General features: G+C 46.0%; 2 protein-coding genes across 3 annotated transcripts in view; one reads left to right on the forward strand and one right to left on the reverse strand.

Moving 5' to 3' along the window:
- Positions 1-3,468: 3,468 nt before the first annotated feature.
- On the reverse strand, positions 3,469-14,540 carry cgrrf1 (cell growth regulator with ring finger domain 1). The gene is made up of 6 exons (XM_061703778.1): positions 14,350-14,540; positions 10,710-10,846; positions 7,571-7,748; positions 4,873-5,020; positions 4,669-4,776; positions 3,469-4,101 (listed from the first exon to the last, which is right to left on the reverse strand). The coding sequence occupies exons 1-6, from the start codon at positions 14,451-14,453 to the stop codon at positions 3,763-3,765; spliced, it is 1,014 nt and encodes a 337-aa protein (XP_061559762.1). The 5' UTR covers positions 14,454-14,540; the 3' UTR covers positions 3,469-3,762.
- A 509-nt stretch (positions 14,541-15,049) lies between these two features.
- The window catches only part of ddhd1b (DDHD domain containing 1b), a 48,192-nt gene continuing 44,131 nt past the window's right edge, over positions 15,050-19,110 (forward strand). For both annotated transcript variants that reach the window (XR_009770334.1, XM_061704899.1), the window contains exon 1: positions 15,050-15,968. Coding sequence is in view for 1 of the 2 variants with exons in the window: in XM_061704899.1 (XP_061560883.1) it covers positions 15,218-15,968 (751 nt within the window). In the remaining variant the exon portion in view is untranslated. The remainder of the gene's footprint in view (positions 15,969-19,110) is intronic.

Genomic DNA, 19,110 nt, shown 5'->3' on the forward strand with positions numbered 1-19,110 from the left:
TTTTATTTTCAATACATTTTCTTTTATAATCATGTGACAGGGTTTATTTCTAACGGTTTAAACGTACTCTAACCAGTTTTCAGTACAAATTGACCCCCCCCAACTTTTCAACTACAGTACATACAACACACGTTTTACCTCATTCACTACCAGTCCTCCATATTAACATGGATATTTGAATTTAACAGCTGTCAATGGCAGTGAATGATTGTAACAGTAATCTTGTAAATCTAATCATTCATGATAAGGAGACATTCTGATCACCACTGTCAACGTAATGAATCAACCAGCAACCATTGATATGCAACCTAGAATTAGCCATCCATTTTCTGAGCCGCTTCTCACGGGGGTCGTCGGGCAGGAGGCGGGTTACACCCTCAACTGGTTGCCAGCCAATCGCAGGGCACATACAAACAAACAACCATTCGCACTCACATTCACACCTATGGGCAATTTAGAGTTGTCAATGAACCTACCACGCATGTCTTTGGGATGTGGGCGGAAACCGGAGAAAACCCACGCAGGCACGGGGAGAACATGCCAACTCCACACAGGCGGGGCCGGGGATCGAACCCGGGTCCTCAGAAAAGATGCTCTAACCAGTCGCCCACTGTGCTGCCCAACCTACAATTAATAAAAGGAAAACAATACCATCCAGTCAAATAAGGTTTGACTGTGGTTAATAGTGTGAAGTTCTAAAATGAACAAGCATCATACTGTTCTTATCCAAGATGGCGCCTACCAGTGTGGTCGCCTCGGTAACGCGCTCTCTAGTATTGTCTTTGTTTTTGTGTTTTTCGTCCGTCTTTGGAGACCTTACACGACTCACTTACACAAGGGGAGACCTGCTAACCATCAAGGAGGCTACTCCGGACTTTCTGTCACCAACTTTCGAAAATCCGCTCAGTTTTTTTCCCCGTGTTACTCACCGGAGCGGTTTTCGGCGCACGGAGGCGGAAGCGGCGCCACAGAGGAAAACGGGCCGGCATTCAGGTGAAACTCCGCATGAGAGGACACAGATTGGCGTTCCCGTCGATCCACCTCGCGAATGTACGCTCCCTACCCAACAAAATGGACGAGTTTCATCTTCTGTTAAAGACCAATAAAGACTTCGGACGTACCGCGGCCATGTGCTTCACGGAGACCCGGCTTTGCGACGCCGTACCCGATGGCGCCGTCACGCTTCCCGGCTTCAACATTCATCGAGCGGACCGCGACATGGAATCATGGGGGGAAAACGAAGGGCGGCGGGATATGCCTCCATATCAACGAAAAATGGTGTACGGACGTCACGGTGCTCAGCACACACTGCAGCCCGCATTTGGAGTCGCTGTTTCTGAACTGTAAACCATTTTACGCGCCACGTGAGTTTGCATCGTTTATACTGGCTGGAGTCTATATTACGCCGCAAGCTAACACGAACGCCGCATTGCTAACGCTCGCCGAACAAGTCAACGAAATTGAAAAAAAACACCCGGACTCACCCCTCATTATTCTCGGGGACTTTAACAAAGCTAAACTCGACCACGAACTCCCTAAATACAAGCAGCACATCGACTGTCCTACCAGGGAAAATAATACTTTAGACCACTGCTACACTACGGTAAAAAACGCATACCGTGCTATACCTCATGCAGCCCTGGGCTCGTCCGATCACTGCTTAATTCACTTAATACAGACGTACAAGCAAGAACTTAAATGCGCGAAGCCTACAGTGAAAAACAGTCAAAAAGTGGACCAATGATGGATGATGCAGTCAACACGGGACTGCACTTCATCCTAGAACACCTCGACAGTGCAGGGACCTACGCGAGGATCCTGTTCGTGGACTTCAGCTCAGCGTTCAACACCATCATCCCTGAACTCCTTTCAACCAAGCTTTTCCAGCTCAGCGTCTCACCTGCCATCTGCCAGTGGATTTACAGCTTTCTGACGGGCAGGACACAGCAGGTCAGGCTGGGGGAGGCCACCTCATCCACACGCAGCATCAGCACTGGGGCGCCCCAAGGTTGTGTCCTCTCTCCGCTGCTCTTCTCTCTCTACACGAACGACTGCACCTCAGCGAACCCGACTGTCAAGCTCCTGAAGTTTGCAGATGACACCACTGTCATCGGCCTCATCGAGGACGGTGACGAGTCTGCATATCGACAGGAAGCGGAGCGGCCGGAGCTGCGGTGCGGCCGACACAACCTGGAGCTGAACACGCTCAAGACAGTAGAGATGATCGTGGACTTCAGGAGGCATCCTTCGCCACGGCTGCCCCTCACGTTGTCCGGCCGCCTTGTGTCAACCGTCGGGACGTTCGAGTTCCTGGGAATTACAATCTCTCAGGACCTGAAGTGGGCGACCGACATCGACTCCGTCCTCAAAAAGGCCCAGCAGAGGATGTACTTCCTGCGGCTTCTGAGAAAGCACGGCCTGCCACCGGAGCCGCTGAGACAGTTCTACGCAGCGGTCATCGAATCGGTCCTGTGTTCTTCCATCACAGTCTGGTTCGGTGCTGCTACAAAAAAGGACAAACTCCGACTGCAACGGACAATCAAAACTGCTGAAAGGATTGTCGGTACCCCCCTACCCACCCTTGAGGACTTGCACGCTGCCAGAACTAAGACAAGGGCGTGCAAAATCCTCTCGGACCGTCCGCACCCCGGTCACCGGCTCTTCCGGCTCCTTCCCTCAGGTCGGCGCTACCGATCAACGCAAACTAGAACTAGTAGACATTCCAACAGCTTCTTCCCTCTTGCGATCAACTTCTTAAACACCTAACCTATAATTCCATTTCAATAAGCTGGCAGTTTTTGACTTGAGTTCGTTGTCACATTTCTGTGGGGCCAATTATGTATTAATTGTGCACTCACTGTAGTTGTCTCGCCATGCTGCACTATTTGCATATACTGGCCACTCATGCCAGAGTAGCATCTGCTCCATTTGCACACTGATTGAGGAGTAGCTGTCACATTTGCACAACCGACATTGTCCCAGATGATCGCACTACTCGTCACTTTAAACCGCATCCACTCCTTGAAGTCTCAGCGCCCTTTGCACAATGGTCATTGCACCGGACTATTGCAATGTGAGTCTTTCGAACTGCTCTAAGTGCTCGAGGACTCTGCATCTTTTTGCACAATTGCTTTTTGTCATTGTCTTTATGTCTCCAAAGTGTTCTGTCAATTGACTGTCTGTCGTACTCGAGCGGCTCCAACTACCGGAGGAAAATTCCTTGTGTGTTTTGGACATACTTGGCAAATAAAGATGATTCTGATTCTGATATATTCATGATAAGGAGACATTTTTCTTTTGTACTGCTTCAGGAACACTGGGAAACTGGAGCCTATCTCAGCTTAGTTACAAGTGTACGCCAGTAGTCAGTCACAGGGTTGACACAATCCTTCACACCTCATTTTGACTTCAACGAAAATAACAGGAGCAAAATATTTCTCGATACACACCCAATAAACTGAAAACCTCTCAGTGGGAAAAGTACAGTTTTATCATATAAATTAGTACAGCCTTGAGTCAAACCATCTCACATCATTTGAATGTGGCTTAAGATGCTAATATGTCATACATGCCTTCTGTGTTGTAAGATTGAACAGGGAAAGGTGAATACAGTAATCAAATTAAAAACTAAACGAAGCCCGAGCAGCAGCATGTTCTTCAAAGAAAACCAATTCCTAAATGGTATAAAATAATTCCAATATTACGATAATAGTGTGACACAGACTCCTGTGGGGTTGGCTAACTGTTACTGGCCCAATGGTGTCATTGTTCAGATGCAGCTGGACCAAGAGTCAGCACAAAGGACTCCTGGATGAAAGCCCTACATATGGGGCAGTGTTGGAAGTGAGCCACACAACTGTCACAAACACAAGCGTGTCTGCAGGGCAGCAAAACCCGGTTGACTGCTGCATTCTGACACACCACACAGTCTCTGCCCTGCCCCTCGGACCAGTCTCGATCATCTTCCTCCTCATCACCCTCTACAACTGATGCCACCTGTTCGTCCTCTTCCTCCTCACACTCGGGCTCACTGGGACCGGTAACTGGGTCAGTATCAGGATGACCAGATTCCCCACTACCGTTCGCTGACATGAAGAGAGCCTGCAAGAGGGATCGGACAAAATTTCAGTTTTATTGAACTCGGACAGGATAAAGACTGAAACAAAGAAGGTACAAGAGTGTGGTCACCTTGCCATCTTAAAAGACATTTTACTAAACCAACTTCTAGTAGTTGGGATGTAATATTGGCTCTATGGTACCTACGTCAACGTAAAATATGAATTAAACTCGTTGCAGACGTTTTTCTGCTGAGAGGCCTGTGAAATCAGGTCACTCAAAATCCTCGACATCATCAGCGAAGATCTCCGCCTACCTCTCCACTCCTGAGTCAGCGCTGTCAACATAATAAACACGTGTGCTCTCACAAGTGGGTCTTCTACATGGAGGCAACCAATCAGAGGCGAGAGGGATGTCCTCGCCAAATATGGACAAAGCGGCTACAAAACTGGGTCAAACTGAAGTAGCTGTCAGAGGGGCCTTTTCTGGACTCTTGTTGACAAAACCAATGTATTTTGTTTTAAATGGAATTGACACTTTTACTAAGTCCATGTTACAGAGTCACTCTTTGGAGGTCTCAGTAGCCAAAATATGGTACCTTCAAAAACATACCTTTAACTCGTACATGTTCCCTTGTGAGGTGAGAAGGTACTGGAAGAGGATCCTTGCCGACAGGTTGTGTTTATTATCAGGTACATGAATAACACTGACACTGGCCACCTGAAAGAAGATGACATGATGTTTTCTTCAAGGATGGTTTTGACCTCCCTATTTTAGCTGCCAACTCATGTTGTTGGTAATATTTGAAAAACTCACAATGTTGTATGCGTCTCGGGCTTCTTGTTCCGCCAAGGTCAACACGGCCACGAGAGGATAGCATTGCCTTGGCAATGGGCCAAAATCTGTGAGCCCCTGATCAGCTGGAATACGAGTGTAGCGTTCCTCTCGGTCTTCACTGCTGGTACTAGGAGAATCGCGTCAAAGGGCCAAACAATCAGAGTTTATACCCCAAAAATAATTTTAATATGTGCCTCCATTCAAATGAGATAATGAATACATTTATGTCATTCTCTAGCAACATTTGATCGAGAATTTATTTCTCTCGTAGGAAATTAATGTGGCGGTACGGTGAACGACTGGTTAGCACATCCGCCTCACAGTTCTGAGGACCGGGGTTCAAATCCCGGCCCCGCCTGTGTGGAGTTTGCATGTTCTCCCCGTGCCTGCGTGGGTTTTCTCCGGGTACTCCGGTTTCCTCCCACATACCGAAAAGATGCAGGGTATTGAAGACTCAAAATTGTCCGTAGGTATGAATGTTAGTGTGAATGGTTGTTTGTTTGCATGTGCCCTGCGATTGGCTGGCGACCAGTTCAGGATGGACCCTGCCTCTCGTCCGAAGCTAGCTAGGATAGGCTCCCGCACGCCCGCGACCCGAGTGAGGATAAGCGGAATGGGGGATGAATGAATGAATGAATGAATGGATGAGTATTAAATGTCATAGTGTTGCAATGGTAGTTCTAGAATAATTTTACTAAGGGGGCATGGGTGGGGTCAGTGGTTTTGTCAGAGGTGCACATTCACACAAACACTCCTTTTTTCATTTGTTACCCTACTAACATTGGCCAAACGCCATCCTGTAAAACTGAGTACCGTAATTTCTCATGTATAATGCGCATTCCCCCCCCCCCCCCCCCCAAAAAATTGTCAAAAGTCAATACTGTGCATTATACATAGGTATAGGAGAAAATGAAAAAGACTTCTAGCCATCTAGAGGTTATGAAAAAAGCTGTACACTTTCATTCCAATATGCCACCGCCTCGTAGAGGTTATGAAAAAGTTGTACACTTTCGTTCGTTTGCCACCTAGAGATTATGAAAAAGGTGAAGACTTAACTTTCATTCCAATATGACAGGGGTACATATGACTGCATATATGTACAATTGTGCTCATAAGTTTACATTCCCAGGCAGAATTTGTGAAATAGCGTTTTGTCTTGTTTTTTTTTTTTTAAATATGACTGATGACTGAACAACAACCATCATTAATTTCTTTACGGTTATGTTTGGTTTAATGATAATGCTTTTCTGAAATGCTTGACAGTTTAATTTGAATCCCATTAAAATAAAACTAAATATGTTTTTCCTCGTCATTCATGTTTTCTTTAAAGAATTGTACCCATCTTACAAATTCTGCCTGAGTAATCTAACATTAGCACAACAGTGTGTTTTGTCATTTAAGTGAATTTCAAAATCGTCCATCCATCCATCCATTTTCTACCGCTTAACCGAGGTCGGGTTGCGGGGCAGTAGCTTTAGTAGGGACGCCCAGACTTCCCTTTCCCCAGCCACTTCATTCATCTCTTCCGGGGGGATCCCGAGGCGTTCCCAGGCCAGCCGAAAGATGTAGTCTCTCCAGCGTGTGCCGGGTCGTCCCCGGGGTCTCCTCCCGGTGGGACGTGCCCGGAACACCTCACCAGGAGGCGTCCGGGAGGCATCCGAATCAGATGCCCCAGCCACCTCATCTGGCTCCTCTCGATGTGAAGGAGCTGTGGCTCTACTCTGAGGTCCTCCCGGATGACCGAGCTTCTCACCCTATCTCCAAGGGAAGCTCTTCAAAATAAGAGCAAGTAAATAAAAATAAAGTATTATGTGTTCAAATAAAGTCCTTAACTTCAGAATAATTATTTGAAAAAACTAAGAAAATACAGATAATACTTCATGTTTTGTTATGGGTAGAAGCAAAATCATGCATTGTAAAAACTAATTATACATAGGTTGAAGGGGTTTCCAGAATTTTCAGGTCGATTTTGGGGGTGCGCATTATACACGAGAAATTACGGTAATACGGGGTATTCCGGAAGTCACTTTGCACTTATATTCTTATCAACAAACATGTTTAATATAGAATACAGGGGCTACATTGAATTGTACTGAAACATGTCCGTTAATAAAAATATACAGTGACTTTGCGAACACCCTGTATTAAGTAATATTTGTATTTCGCTAAATCAGATTACATGTCAATACATGGATTTTACTAAGCATTGGACAATCCATGACAATGTTCTACCTCGTGATTCATTTTTAAACCCGAGTACCTTCTCATTTCTTAAACAACCAAGTTGGAAAACATTTTAAATATTGTGTAAAGATACTCATCTGTTACTCCTCAATTTGCTAAGATCAATTACAATTGGACTACAGATAAATATGGGTAGTTTGGTGAGCATATGAAAAGATGCTGTCATAGTGGCAATTTTAAGAGGTGGGGTGGAAATGGGGGTTCTTCATTTCTAGTTGAAGTAGCCTCATATAAGGCCCAAAGAGATCAGATGACTCCTTGAATACTATATCCTACTCAATTTTCGTGTTCCAAGATTGCAGTGCCAGGATTCACGTAGTGAGCCTATGGAAAATGAAGAATGCAAATCCGGACATAAATAAAACCTGACTCAAAGCTATAAATTTTCTTCGCAACTTTTTTATGGCCCAGCAGTGTATTTTGGAAAGGATACAAGAAGGTCTGGCAGTGATGATAGAAGTGGTCTAACGCGTCTTGGAAATGATGGGGGGTACTGAACCTGGAGCCACCCTGGTGGGCCTGCAACGCTCGCTGTAGGACACTGACCTCACAACCCCAGAAGCAGCTCAAGACGCAGGGCTCCAAACAACATGGCTTCAACCACACACCATCTGTAGAATTTAAAGGGTTTCTATCACGATCTGGAATGCAAAAACATACTGACACAACTGGAGTAAAATCTCTCACGTTGCCCTGAAGGTCGTACTAAACCATTAACCCTGAACTGTCATCATGCAAGATGTCATCTCACAAGGGCTCAGTTCATCGAGCAAATCTTGCCTATGTCTGTATTATACTCCCCCCGAGTGGCCAAAGCACATGCACCAGAAGAGACTGCAACAGATTCATGGCATTTTTATAACTTTCAACGGAGAAAGATGATTTAAGATCTGAGTGTTTCAAGTTTCGATCACGTTACTTCTTCTTTTCCTTTCGACTTGTACCGTTAGGGGTCGCCACAGCGTGTCATCCTTTTTCCATGTAAGCCTATCTCCTGCATTCTCCTCTCCAACACCTTCCCTCACGACATCCATCAACCTTCTCTTTGGTCTTCCTCTCGCTCTCTTGCCTGGCAGCTCCATCCGCATCACCCTTCTACCAATATACTCACTATTTCTCTTCTGGACGTGTCCAAACCATCAAAGTCTGCTCTCTCAAACTTTGTCTCCAAAACATCGAACCTTGACTGTCACTCTGATGAGCTCATTTCTAATCCTATCCAACCTGGTCACTGCTAGAGAGAACCTCAACATCCGCCACCTCCACCTCTGCGTCCTGTCGTCTCTTCAGTGCCACTGTCTCTCATCCGTCCATCATGGCCGGTCTCACACCACTGTTTTATAAACTTTGCCCTTCATCCTCGCAGAGACTCTTCTGTCACATCACACACCTGACACTTTCCTCCACCCGTTCCAACCTGCTGGGACCCGTTTCTTTATTTCCTTACCACACTCCCCATTGCTCTGGACGGTTGACCCCAAGTATTTCAAGTCATCCACCCTTGCTATCTCTTCTCCCTGTAGCCTCACTCTTCCCCCTCCACCCCTCTCATTCGTGCACATATATTCTCTGACTTCGGCTAATCTTCATTCCTCTCCTTTCCACTCCATGCCTCCACCTTTCTAACTGTTCCTCCACCCGCTCCCTGCAGATCACAATGTAATCTGCAAACATAATGGTCCAGAGGGACTCAGTCTCACCTCATCTGTCAGCCTATCCATCACCGCTGCAAACAGGAAGGGGCATAGGGTTGATCCCTGATGCAGTCCCACCACACCTACAGCGCACCTCACCACTGTTCTATTGCCCTCGTACATGTCCTGTATTATTCCAACATACTTCTCTGCCAGTCCAGACTTCCGCATGCAGTACCACAGTTACTCTCTGGGTACTCTGTCATAGGCTTTCTCTAGATTTACAAAGACACAATGTAGCTCCTCTTGACCTTCTCTGTACTTTTCCATCGACATCCTCAAGGCAAATAATGCATCTGTGGTACTCTTTCTAGGCATGAAACCATACTGTTGCTCGCAAATACACACTCTCTGATCACCTTGGCTGTAGTGAACCAATCTTTTGGAAGCTCCTCCTGTCCACCAAGAGCCTGTCCACCAAGAGCCTGTCTCCCCTTTACTCGAAAAGCCGCACAACACTCTTCCTTTCTCAGCTTCCACCACATGGTTCTTTTCTCTGCCTTTGTCTTCTTAATGTTCCTCCCCACCACAAGACCCATCTCATAGCCACTAATCACATGACACATAACACCCTCCATTTCAAGTTTCAGCCTCATCACTCGAGCTGATACTCTTTTCACCTCCAAGACATTCTTAGCCAACTCTTCCTTTAAAATAACCCCTACTCCATTTCTCTTCCCATCTACACCATGGTCAAATACTTTGAACCCTGCCCCTAAACCTCTAGCCTTACTGCATTTCCACCTGCTCTCCTGGACACACAATATATCAACCTTTCTCCTAATCATCATGTCAACCGACTCCCGAGCTTTTCCTGTCATAGTCCTAACACTCTCCACATTCAGTTCGAGGCTCTGTGCTTTCCTTATCTTTCTTCCTAAAAAAAACACTTTCCACCTCGCCTTCGTCTTCGACCCACAGTAGCTGAATTTCCACCGGCGCCGTGTGGCGGACGTCGTTAACCCGGGCCACGACTGACCCGGTATGGAATTCTTTGGACGAACGCTCATATTTGTTTGGCAAAGTTTTAAGCCGGGCGCCCTTCCTGACGCAACCCTCTGCATTTATCCGAGCTTGGCACCGGCCTACAGTTTGCACTGGCTTGTGCCCCCCATAGGGCTGCATTAAGTTACGGTCACATTACAATCATGTAACTCAAGGCACCACTGTATTTTTATTAGGGTCTGACCGATTAATCTATCGGTCGATTTTATCGGTAGATTTCAGCCCTTTTCAAAATAATCATAATCAGTTGAAGTTTGCTGATTAAATGCCAATATAGTAAAAAAAAAAAAAAAACGTACATGCTGTTGAGTGTTGGGAGTTTTACAGAATGATGTCCTTGCGCCGTTTGTCCACTACAAGGAGGTCCGACTCCATTCAATCACATCTTTCCTGAGATGATGACATGGTTGACCGAGAACTTGCGTGACAGTGGGCGAACACGGCCAACATTTACAACAACAGTGGTGGATTACCGTGTTACATTTGTGCTGCAGAAGATCCTGAGCTTGATATTGCTTTTAGAGCAAAATCTTGTGCTCCTCTACCGCCACCGTCAGCAACATGTGGAGATGGAGAACACTATATCCTCAAACCACTGCGTATAACAACCATAAGGGTAACGTTTTGGGTATGTTTCAGTGTTTTTGTGTCAACACACATTTCTTAAAACAATTCCGTTTACAGGAAACTTTTTAAAAACAAGAATTGATTGTACAGTATGTAAAGGCTCTACGGGGCAACATTTTGCCTCTGGACTGTGGAAAACCGATGGAAATTTTTTCCAAATCCAAACAAATGGCAGGTCAACCTTCATGCAGTTTGAACAGACTGTGCCTCAACATTTTTAATGATTATGTACCATTTTTTTCTTACCTGCGACAGATGCGAATCCTGAACCCATCTCGAGGGAAAAAGGATTAGTCACCTGAACCATTTTCTTTTCGGGAGTCGGTAGGATGGATTGTGTGTCATCAGAGCCACGCAAGATCACTGGGACATCAAACCCAAACCTGCAAGACATTGAAGCAAAATAAACATTTTTTTTTTTTTTTTAAATGTCTTGATGTGACTGGTTATCTTGGCTTAACCCGGATTTAAAGTGGGGATGTCCCGATTCGATATTTGAATATCAGCAAAAAAAAAAAAAAAAAAAAACGAGTGTTGGATTATAAAGGTTCTCAAATATAGCCACTCTTATACAAGCAGTCCATTCCAGGCTGCGCTCCGAGCACTTCAATCCAGCAGCGCCCATGTGATCACAACGGGGTCGCTAAGGTGCTGATAAGTATAGCAAGAAGTAAAAGTGACCGTCACTTGCTTAAAGTTGTTTATTGACACTCCGATTGAAAGTCATTGTAAAACTAAACCAATATAACAAAAGAATGCACCCGTTTGTATGTGGCACTTACATCACAGACTGTTTGCTCACAAAAATTGCCAGCTCAAAGCTAACACAATGAAAAACACCACTGGTGAGCTCACTCTCGCTTAAATCGCTCCAAAATAAATATAATATAATCACATGCAGACAATCAAATAATACTCTCAGGCATATATTCTTTAAACTGTGACAACTGAGGTATATTAACCATTTTCGATCGTGACTGTCTTCTACTTCTTTTTTTTTTTTATGTCAACTGTGTATCTGTAGCTAAATTTGTCCAAAAAAAATGAAAAATAAAATTCTTTTCAACATTTGTGAAATTTGGGGAATGGGAGTGGTTCACAGGGGGGGCTTAAATGAGCTGAACACGTCGAAGTCGAAACGGTGCGAATCGGTTGAGAAAAAAGGAAACTACAGCTAAATGTGTAAAATATTTAGAATTTTGAGCTTTTATTTTGAAAGTCTGTGAAATTTGGGGAGTGGGAAAGAATAAGATGAATACGTAGAAGTGGAAACGGTGTGAATCGGTTGAAAAATCGGGACATTTTGGGCTTTCATTTTGAAAATTGGTGAAATTTGGTGTATGGGAGCGGTTCACGGAAGGCTAGAACAAGCTGAACACGTAGAAGTTGAAATGGTGCAAATCGGTCGAGAAATGAAACTAGCAAAATTTGTATAAGAATTAGAATTTTGAGCTTTTATTTTGAAAATTGGTGAAATTTTGGGGAATGGGAGTAGTTCACAGGGTGGCTTGAATGAGCTGAACACAGAAACTGCAACGGTGCGAATCGGTTGAAAAATAAGGAAACTGGAGCTAGATTTGTACAAATGTTGAGCTTTTATTTTGAAAATTTGGGGAATGGGAGTGGTTCGCAAAATGGCTTGAATGAGCTGAACACGTGGTTGAAACGGTGCAAATCGGTTGAGAAATAAGCAAACCGGAGCTAAATGTGTAAAAAAAAAAAAAAAAAAAAAAAAAAAAAAAAATTATAATAATTATGGGCTTTTATTTTGGAAAATTTGTGAAAGTTGGGGAATGGGAGTGGTTCACAGGATGGCTAGAATGAGCTGAACACGTCGAAGTTGAAACGGTGTGAATCGGTTGGGAAATAAGGAAACTAGCTAAATTTGTAAAGATGGTGAATTTCGGGCTTTCATTTTGAAAATTGGTGAAATTTGGGAAAGGACTTCAGCTCAGCGTGCAACACCGTCATCCCCGAACTCCTTTCCTCCAAGCTTCTCCAGCTCAGCGTCTCGCCTGCCATCTGCCGGTGGATTGACAGCTTCCTGACGGGCAGGACACAGCAGGTGAGGCTGGGGGAGACCACCTCATCCGCACGCACCACCAGCACCGGCGCGCCCCAAGGTTGTGTCCTCTCTCCGCTGCTCTTCTCTGATCTCCACACGAACGACTGCACCTCAACGCAAACGGCTCTCAAACTCCTGAAGTTTGCAGACGACAACCACAGTCATCGGGCTCATCAAGGACGGTGACGAGTCGGCGTATCGACAGGAAGCGGAGCGGTGCGGCCGACGCGGCCTGGAGCTGAACGCGCTCAAGACGGTAGAGATGATCGTGGACTTCAGGAGGCATCCTTCGCCACAGCTGCCCCTCACGCTGTCCAGCTGCCCTGTGTCAACTGTCGAGACCTTCAAGTTCCTGGGAATTACAGTCTCTCAAGACCTGAAAAGCGGGCGACCGACATCAACTCCGTCCTCAAAAAGGCCCAGCAGAGGATGTGTACTTCCTGCGGCTTCTGAGGAACAGGAGCTGCTGAGGCGGTTCTACACAGCGGTCATCGAATCAGTCCTGTGTTTTTCCATCACGGTCTGGTTTGGCGCTGCTACGAAAAAGGACAAACGCCGACTGCGACGGACAATCAAAACTGCTGAAAGGGTTGTCGGTACCCCCCTACCCTCCCTTGAGGACTTGCACGCTGCCAGAACTAAGACAAGAGCGTGCAAAATCCTCTCGGACCTTCCGGCTCCTTCCCTCAGGTAGGCGCTACCGATCAATGCAAACTCGAACTAGCAGACGTTCCAACAGCCTCTTGCCATTAACGTCTTAAACAGCTAACTTACAATTCCATTGCAACATGCTGCCATGTTTTTTGTCTTGAGTTCGTTGTCACATTTCTGTGGGGCCAATTATGTAGGACTCGTGCACTCACTGTAGACGTCTCGCCACGCTGCACTATTTGCATATCTGTTGTTGACCAATACCGGCCACTCGTGTGCCTGAGTAGCATCTGCAACATTTGCACAATGGACAGATTGTCCCAGATTATGGCACTGGTCACTCTAAACTTTCAACTTTAAGTCTCTGCGCCCTTTGCACCGGACTATTGTTCTATTCGTTATTTCAAACTGCTCTCCTTGCTAGAAGACTCTGCATGTTTTTGCACAATTGTCCAAAAAAACATTTTATCAAAAATTGTTCCGGCATTGCCACATGACTGGTAACCTTTTATTGCTCAGTGTCTGTGGTTGTTTTCTGTCTTTATGTCTTAAAAATATTCTCCGTCAGCGGACTGTCTGTTGTCGTTCTCGAGCGGCTCGGACGACCGGAGTGTGTGTTTTTGACAAACTTGGCAAATCAAGATGATTCTGATTCTGATTCTGATTCTGATTTGGGGATATGGGGTTGTTTAAAAACACGACAGTAGAACCAGCAAATCCTTTTTATTCTCGTGATGTGGCCGAATGCATTTGGACAAAATGACAAAAATAATGATTCGACTTTTATTACGAAGTAACCGCAAAAGTCAAAGTAATGAAATCGTTTCATGACAAAATACTGCACGAAATAAAACAGACACGAAGGAAAATCTGTCGGCTACAGTGCAACTCAAATGATGAAAAACCTCAAAACAAAAGAGGATTTCAATTTCAAACCAGCTGTTTCGCGCCCTCTTTACACGTCACTGTCGAGCAGCCAAAAGGACTCACGCAAAGGAAATAGCAACGCTTCCTCGATTTCAGCTCGTCTGTGATAACCTCCTTGATGCTCGGTACCCACGCGTTCGGAACATTGTAATTCGGACAAATGAGATCCAGCCATACATTACAGACTTGTTCCAGAGCCGTTGCTCTGTTTCCAGTCAAGTAACATGGCAAAATAATACTTACCAGCCAAGGACAATGGCGGCTGTAACAACGAAACACAAAGAAACTACGCTAATATAGAAGAGTGGCGAGTACTCGTACAATGTGACTAGGAAACATCCTGCCATTTCCTATCAATTGTACGATGGAACCAAGTAATTCCTAAAAACACACTCCAAACTGACAACTCTCGACGGCCATGACAGGCGCAAGCTGAAACTACGGTGGCTCTCGAGGTACAATGCGCACGAAATAGACTTACATTAAACGTATTACTATAATATTTATTACTGAGTGATGGGACGAAGTAGTGGATTATTTCTTTGCCAAATCTGTAGAATGTACAATGAACAAATGTCATGCAGAACTGTAGGAGGGTGTTTTTTTTATTATTTTTTTTTTTGCACGCTGCAAATTACTCCGTTGTAATTGTTTCAAATCCGACTTCAAAATAATAATTAAAAAAAAGGGCAACTCGAAGTACTTTATTTCCGTGAAATGCCGACCAAATTAAAACAATCACATAATGAAATTGTTTGGCTACTGTTTGGTCTACTCTACTTTATTTATGTCCAACGCTCTGCTTCGTAAAGCAGTATCACACTTCATTTGTCGAATATAATCTTATTTTGATGGGTTCCACCGGAACTTCCCCTGTCATTTTCTCGCTGACTTGCCTTCCAAACTAGCATCGTTTATTATAACACTAGTGACTGTGATGAATGAATAGCATTACAGCAGGCTATTTTTGTGTGTGTCCGGAGTCGGTTAACATCGGTTTTGGAATCAGTTCTATTATTATTATTATTATTATTATTATTATTATTATATCAATATTATCGCGGTCGGGACAGACAGGCGAACAGATGTTCCAAACTGGGAAGAAACCTTTATGCTGGGACTACAAGGGGTTAGCCCCAATACAGCAACGTTGTGCGGAACCGTGAGCGATATGAATATCCGCCAGCAGAGCTCGGATAATAACTCGGTGAGCAGTAGCGAATGGGACATGGCAAATGACGTTTTCGTGTCCGGCTACGACGAGAACCCGACGGGAACGGAAGCCCGCGTCGGCGGCGGCGGCGGCGGCGGGTGTGACCCGGCGGAACCGGGTTTGGACAGACACCTTCCTCTTTTACCGCAGGACGGCCTCATGCTGGGCCTGCCTGATGAGGAATACTCGAGAGAGACTCCGTCGTATCTGGACATCGAGCGAAACTACAGCGAAAGTGACAGCAACGCGACGAGCAAGAAACGCGTGCGTTCCAACAGCTCCAGGCACAGAGGCGAAATCGTCACGGAGCTGGGCCCGGAGGAGGTCAGGTGGTTTTACAAGGAGGACAAGCGGGCGTGGAAGCCTTTCGTCGGACACGACTCTTTAAAAATCGAGAGCGCCTATGCGAGGTTCGCGAAGCACAGCCCCGACGAGGTCAAACGCCCCCGTGAGCCCGTCGAGAGCCGGGGCAAAGATGCGGCGGAGGACTGCCGACGGCCCTCCTTGTCCGAGGAGATGAGCGACCCGGACGGCACCGGCACCGGCATCGGCATCGGCATCGGCATTAACACGGAGGCAGTGTGTGTGAGAGGGGGGCTCTATGAAGTGGACGTCAGAGAAAAGGAATGCTACCCAGTTTACTGGAACCGTGAGCACCAAATCTTGTTGCAATTATGAGCCTGCGCAATTAACGCTGACCTTCCTCCCTTAACACTTCTTCACCGATTCAAACCGTTCCAACGCCAAAATATTGGCCACAGTCCCCCAATTCCCACATTATACAAACCGCCCCCTTTTTCATGTTCAAACACCCACAAAGACAAATTCGACATTCTTCCCTCCTGCGTCAACATTTCTTAACCGATTCAAACCAATCCAACTTCAAAATAATTTTCAGGTTCCCCAAGTTCCCTCAAACCACAAAACGTTTTCACCCACATTTCTCATTTCCCCACATTAAAATAGCCACATTTCCCCCGCATTCGCATCTATTCTACATTATTCCCTCCTCCTCCAACATTTCTTGACCGATTCAAAAACCGTTCCAAATTCATTGTGTTCAGTGAAGTCACGCCATTCTGTGAACCAATCCCATTTCCCGAATTTCACTTTTTTTCCAAAATAAAAGCCCGAAATTCAAAATTTGTACAAAAAGTTCGCTAAAGTTGTCTCTTTTCTCAACCGATTCGCACCGTTTCAACTTCTACATGTTCAGCTCATTCAAGCCATCCTGTGAACCACTCCCATTCTCCGAATTTCACAAATTTTCAAAATAAAAGCCCGAAATTAAACTTTTTTTTTTTTTTTTTACAAATTTAGCTCCAGTTTCCTCATTTCATTTCATGGGTGTGTGTAAGGTTGTTTGTTTCTATGTGCCCTGCAATTGGCTGGCGACCGCTTCACGGTGTACCCCGCCTCTCGCCCGAAGATAGCTGGGATAGCGACCCGTGTGAGGGTAAAGTGGTATGGAAAATCAGAATCAGAATCATCTTTATTTGCCAAGTATGTCCAAAACAATGTTGGTTGTGCAAATGTGACAGATACTCCTCAATCAGTGTGCAAATGGAGCAGATGCTACTCTGGCATGAGTGGCCAGTATATGCAAATAGTGCAGCATGGCGAGACAACTACAGTGAGTGCACGAGTAATACATAATTGGCCCCACAGAAATGTGACAACGAACTCAAGTCAAAAAATTGCCGGCTTGTTGTAATGGAATTATAGGTTAGGTGTTTAAGAAGTTGATCGCAAGAGGGAAGAAGCTGTTGGAATGTCTACTAGTTCTAGTTTGCGTTGATCGGTAGCGCCTACCTGAGGGAAGGAGCCGGAAGAGCCGGTGACCGGGGTGCGGACGGTCCGAGAGGATTTTGCACGCCCTTGTCTTAGTTCTGGCAGCGTGCAAGTCCTCAAGGGTGGGTAGGGGGGTACCGACAATCCTTTCAGCAGTTTTGATTGTCCGTTGCAGTCGGAGTTTGTCCTTTTTTGTAGCAGCACCGAACCAGACTGTGATGGAAGAACACAGGACCGATTCGATGACCGCTGCGTAGAACTGTCTCAGCGGCTCCGGTGGCAGGCCGTGCTTTCTCAGAAGCCGCAGGAAGTACATCCTCTGCTGGGCCTTTTTGAGGACGGAGTCGATGTCGGTCGCCCACTTCAGGTCCTGAGAGACTGTAATTCCCAGGAACTTGAAGGTCTCGACGGTTGACACAAGGCAGCTGGACAACGCGAGGGGCAGCTGTGGCGAAGGATGCCTCCTGAAGTCCACGATCATCTCTACCGTCTTGAGCGTGTTCAGCTCCAGGTTGCGTCGGCCGCACCGCAGCTCCGGCCGCTCCGCTTCCTGTCGATATGCAGACTCGTCACCGTCCTCGATGAGGCCGATGACAGCGGTGTCATCTGCAAACTTCAGGAGCTTGACAGTCGGGTTCGCTGAGGTGCGGTCGTTCATGTAGAGAGAGAAGAGCAGCGGAGAGCGGACACAACCTTGGGGCGTCCCAGTGCTGATGCTGCGTGTGGATGAGGTGGTCTCCCCCAGCCCGACCTGCTGTGTCCTGCCCGTCAGAAAGCTGTAAATCCACTGGCAGATGGCAGGTGAGACGCTGAGCTGGAGAAGCTTGGTTGAAAGGAGTTCAGGGATGATGGTGTTGAACGCTGAGCTGAAGTCCACGAACAGGATCCTCGCGTAGGTCCCTGCACTGTCGAGGTGTTCTAGGATGAAGTGCAGTCCCGTGTTGACTGCATCATCCGCAGACCTGTTCGCTCGGTAGGCAAACTGCAGGGGGTCCAGCAGGGGACCTGTGACACTCTCGAGGTGGTCCAGCACGAGACGTTCAAAGGACTTCGTGACCACAGATGTCAAAGCGACAGGCCTGTAGTCATTCAGACCAGAGATTGCAGGTTTCTTGGGGACTGGAATGATGGTGGAGCGTTTGAAACAGGATGGAACTTCGCACATTTCCAAAGATCTGTTGAAGAGCTGAGTGAAGACTGGAGCGAGCTGGTCCGCGCAGACCTTGATGCAGGATGGGGACACATGGTCCGGTCCTGCCGCTTTGTTAATCATCTGTTGTTTGAAGATGCGTCTCACATCCTGTTCATGGATGGTTAACGCAGAAGTCAGAGGTGCGGTTTTGGTCGCGGGTGCGGCCGGGTGGGTGTGTGGAGTGAAACTGTCCTTTTCAAATCTGCAATAGAAGGTATTCAAGTCGTTGGCTAGTGTGCTATTGTTCTCAGCTTGGGGGGATCGTCGCTTGTAATTAGTCAGCGATTGGAATGCACGCCAGACTGATTTTGAGTCGTTCGCGCTAAACTGTTTTTCCAACTTTGCTGCATAGATCCTCTTTGCAATGTTAATTTCTTTAGTAAGCTGGTTTCTAGCTCGATTAGACAGGATGGATGGATGGATGGATGATTCAATACCGGTCCACATAATTTCATTCAGCATTTTTGCATTCACATGCAATTTCTATGTCTAGTTTTAATTAGTTTTGACTAGAAATAAAATATTCTTGGTAAGTTATTGCAGGGCCACCTATGAACATGCCCTATCTTGGCATAAGATACCTCACAGGTATCCATATCGTAACCATCATGTAACCAATAAGATTGGGGTAGAAGGAGTCAATAGTTATATCACAACCATGTTATTAACCCCCCTTAGTTACAAAGTCATTCTGTTCTAGTAGAACTATAAATTGCAACAAGGGTAAAAGTTGCGTGCCGTGTCCAAATAACAGACGATAATTCACTCCCAAGGGCGGGTGCTGTGACCAAAATGGTCTGTGGTATTA

This window comes from Phycodurus eques, chromosome 18 (genome assembly GCF_024500275.1).
Source record: "Phycodurus eques isolate BA_2022a chromosome 18, UOR_Pequ_1.1, whole genome shotgun sequence".
In the NCBI taxonomy this organism is placed as follows: Eukaryota; Metazoa; Chordata; class Actinopteri; order Syngnathiformes; family Syngnathidae; genus Phycodurus; species Phycodurus eques.

Coding starts and splice junctions, on each gene's coding strand:
- cgrrf1 (XM_061703778.1), bottom strand. CDS start 14,453: ATGGCAGGATGTTTCCTAGTCACATTGTACGAGTACTCGCCACTCTTC. Junction 10,847..14,349: donor GCCGCCATTGTCCTTGGCTG/GTAAGTATTATT, acceptor AATGTCTTGCAG/GTTTGGGTTTGATGTCCCAG. Junction 7,749..10,709: donor AGGATTCGCATCTGTCGCAG/GTAAGAAAAAAA, acceptor TAAATTCTACAG/ATGGTGTGTGGTTGAAGCCA.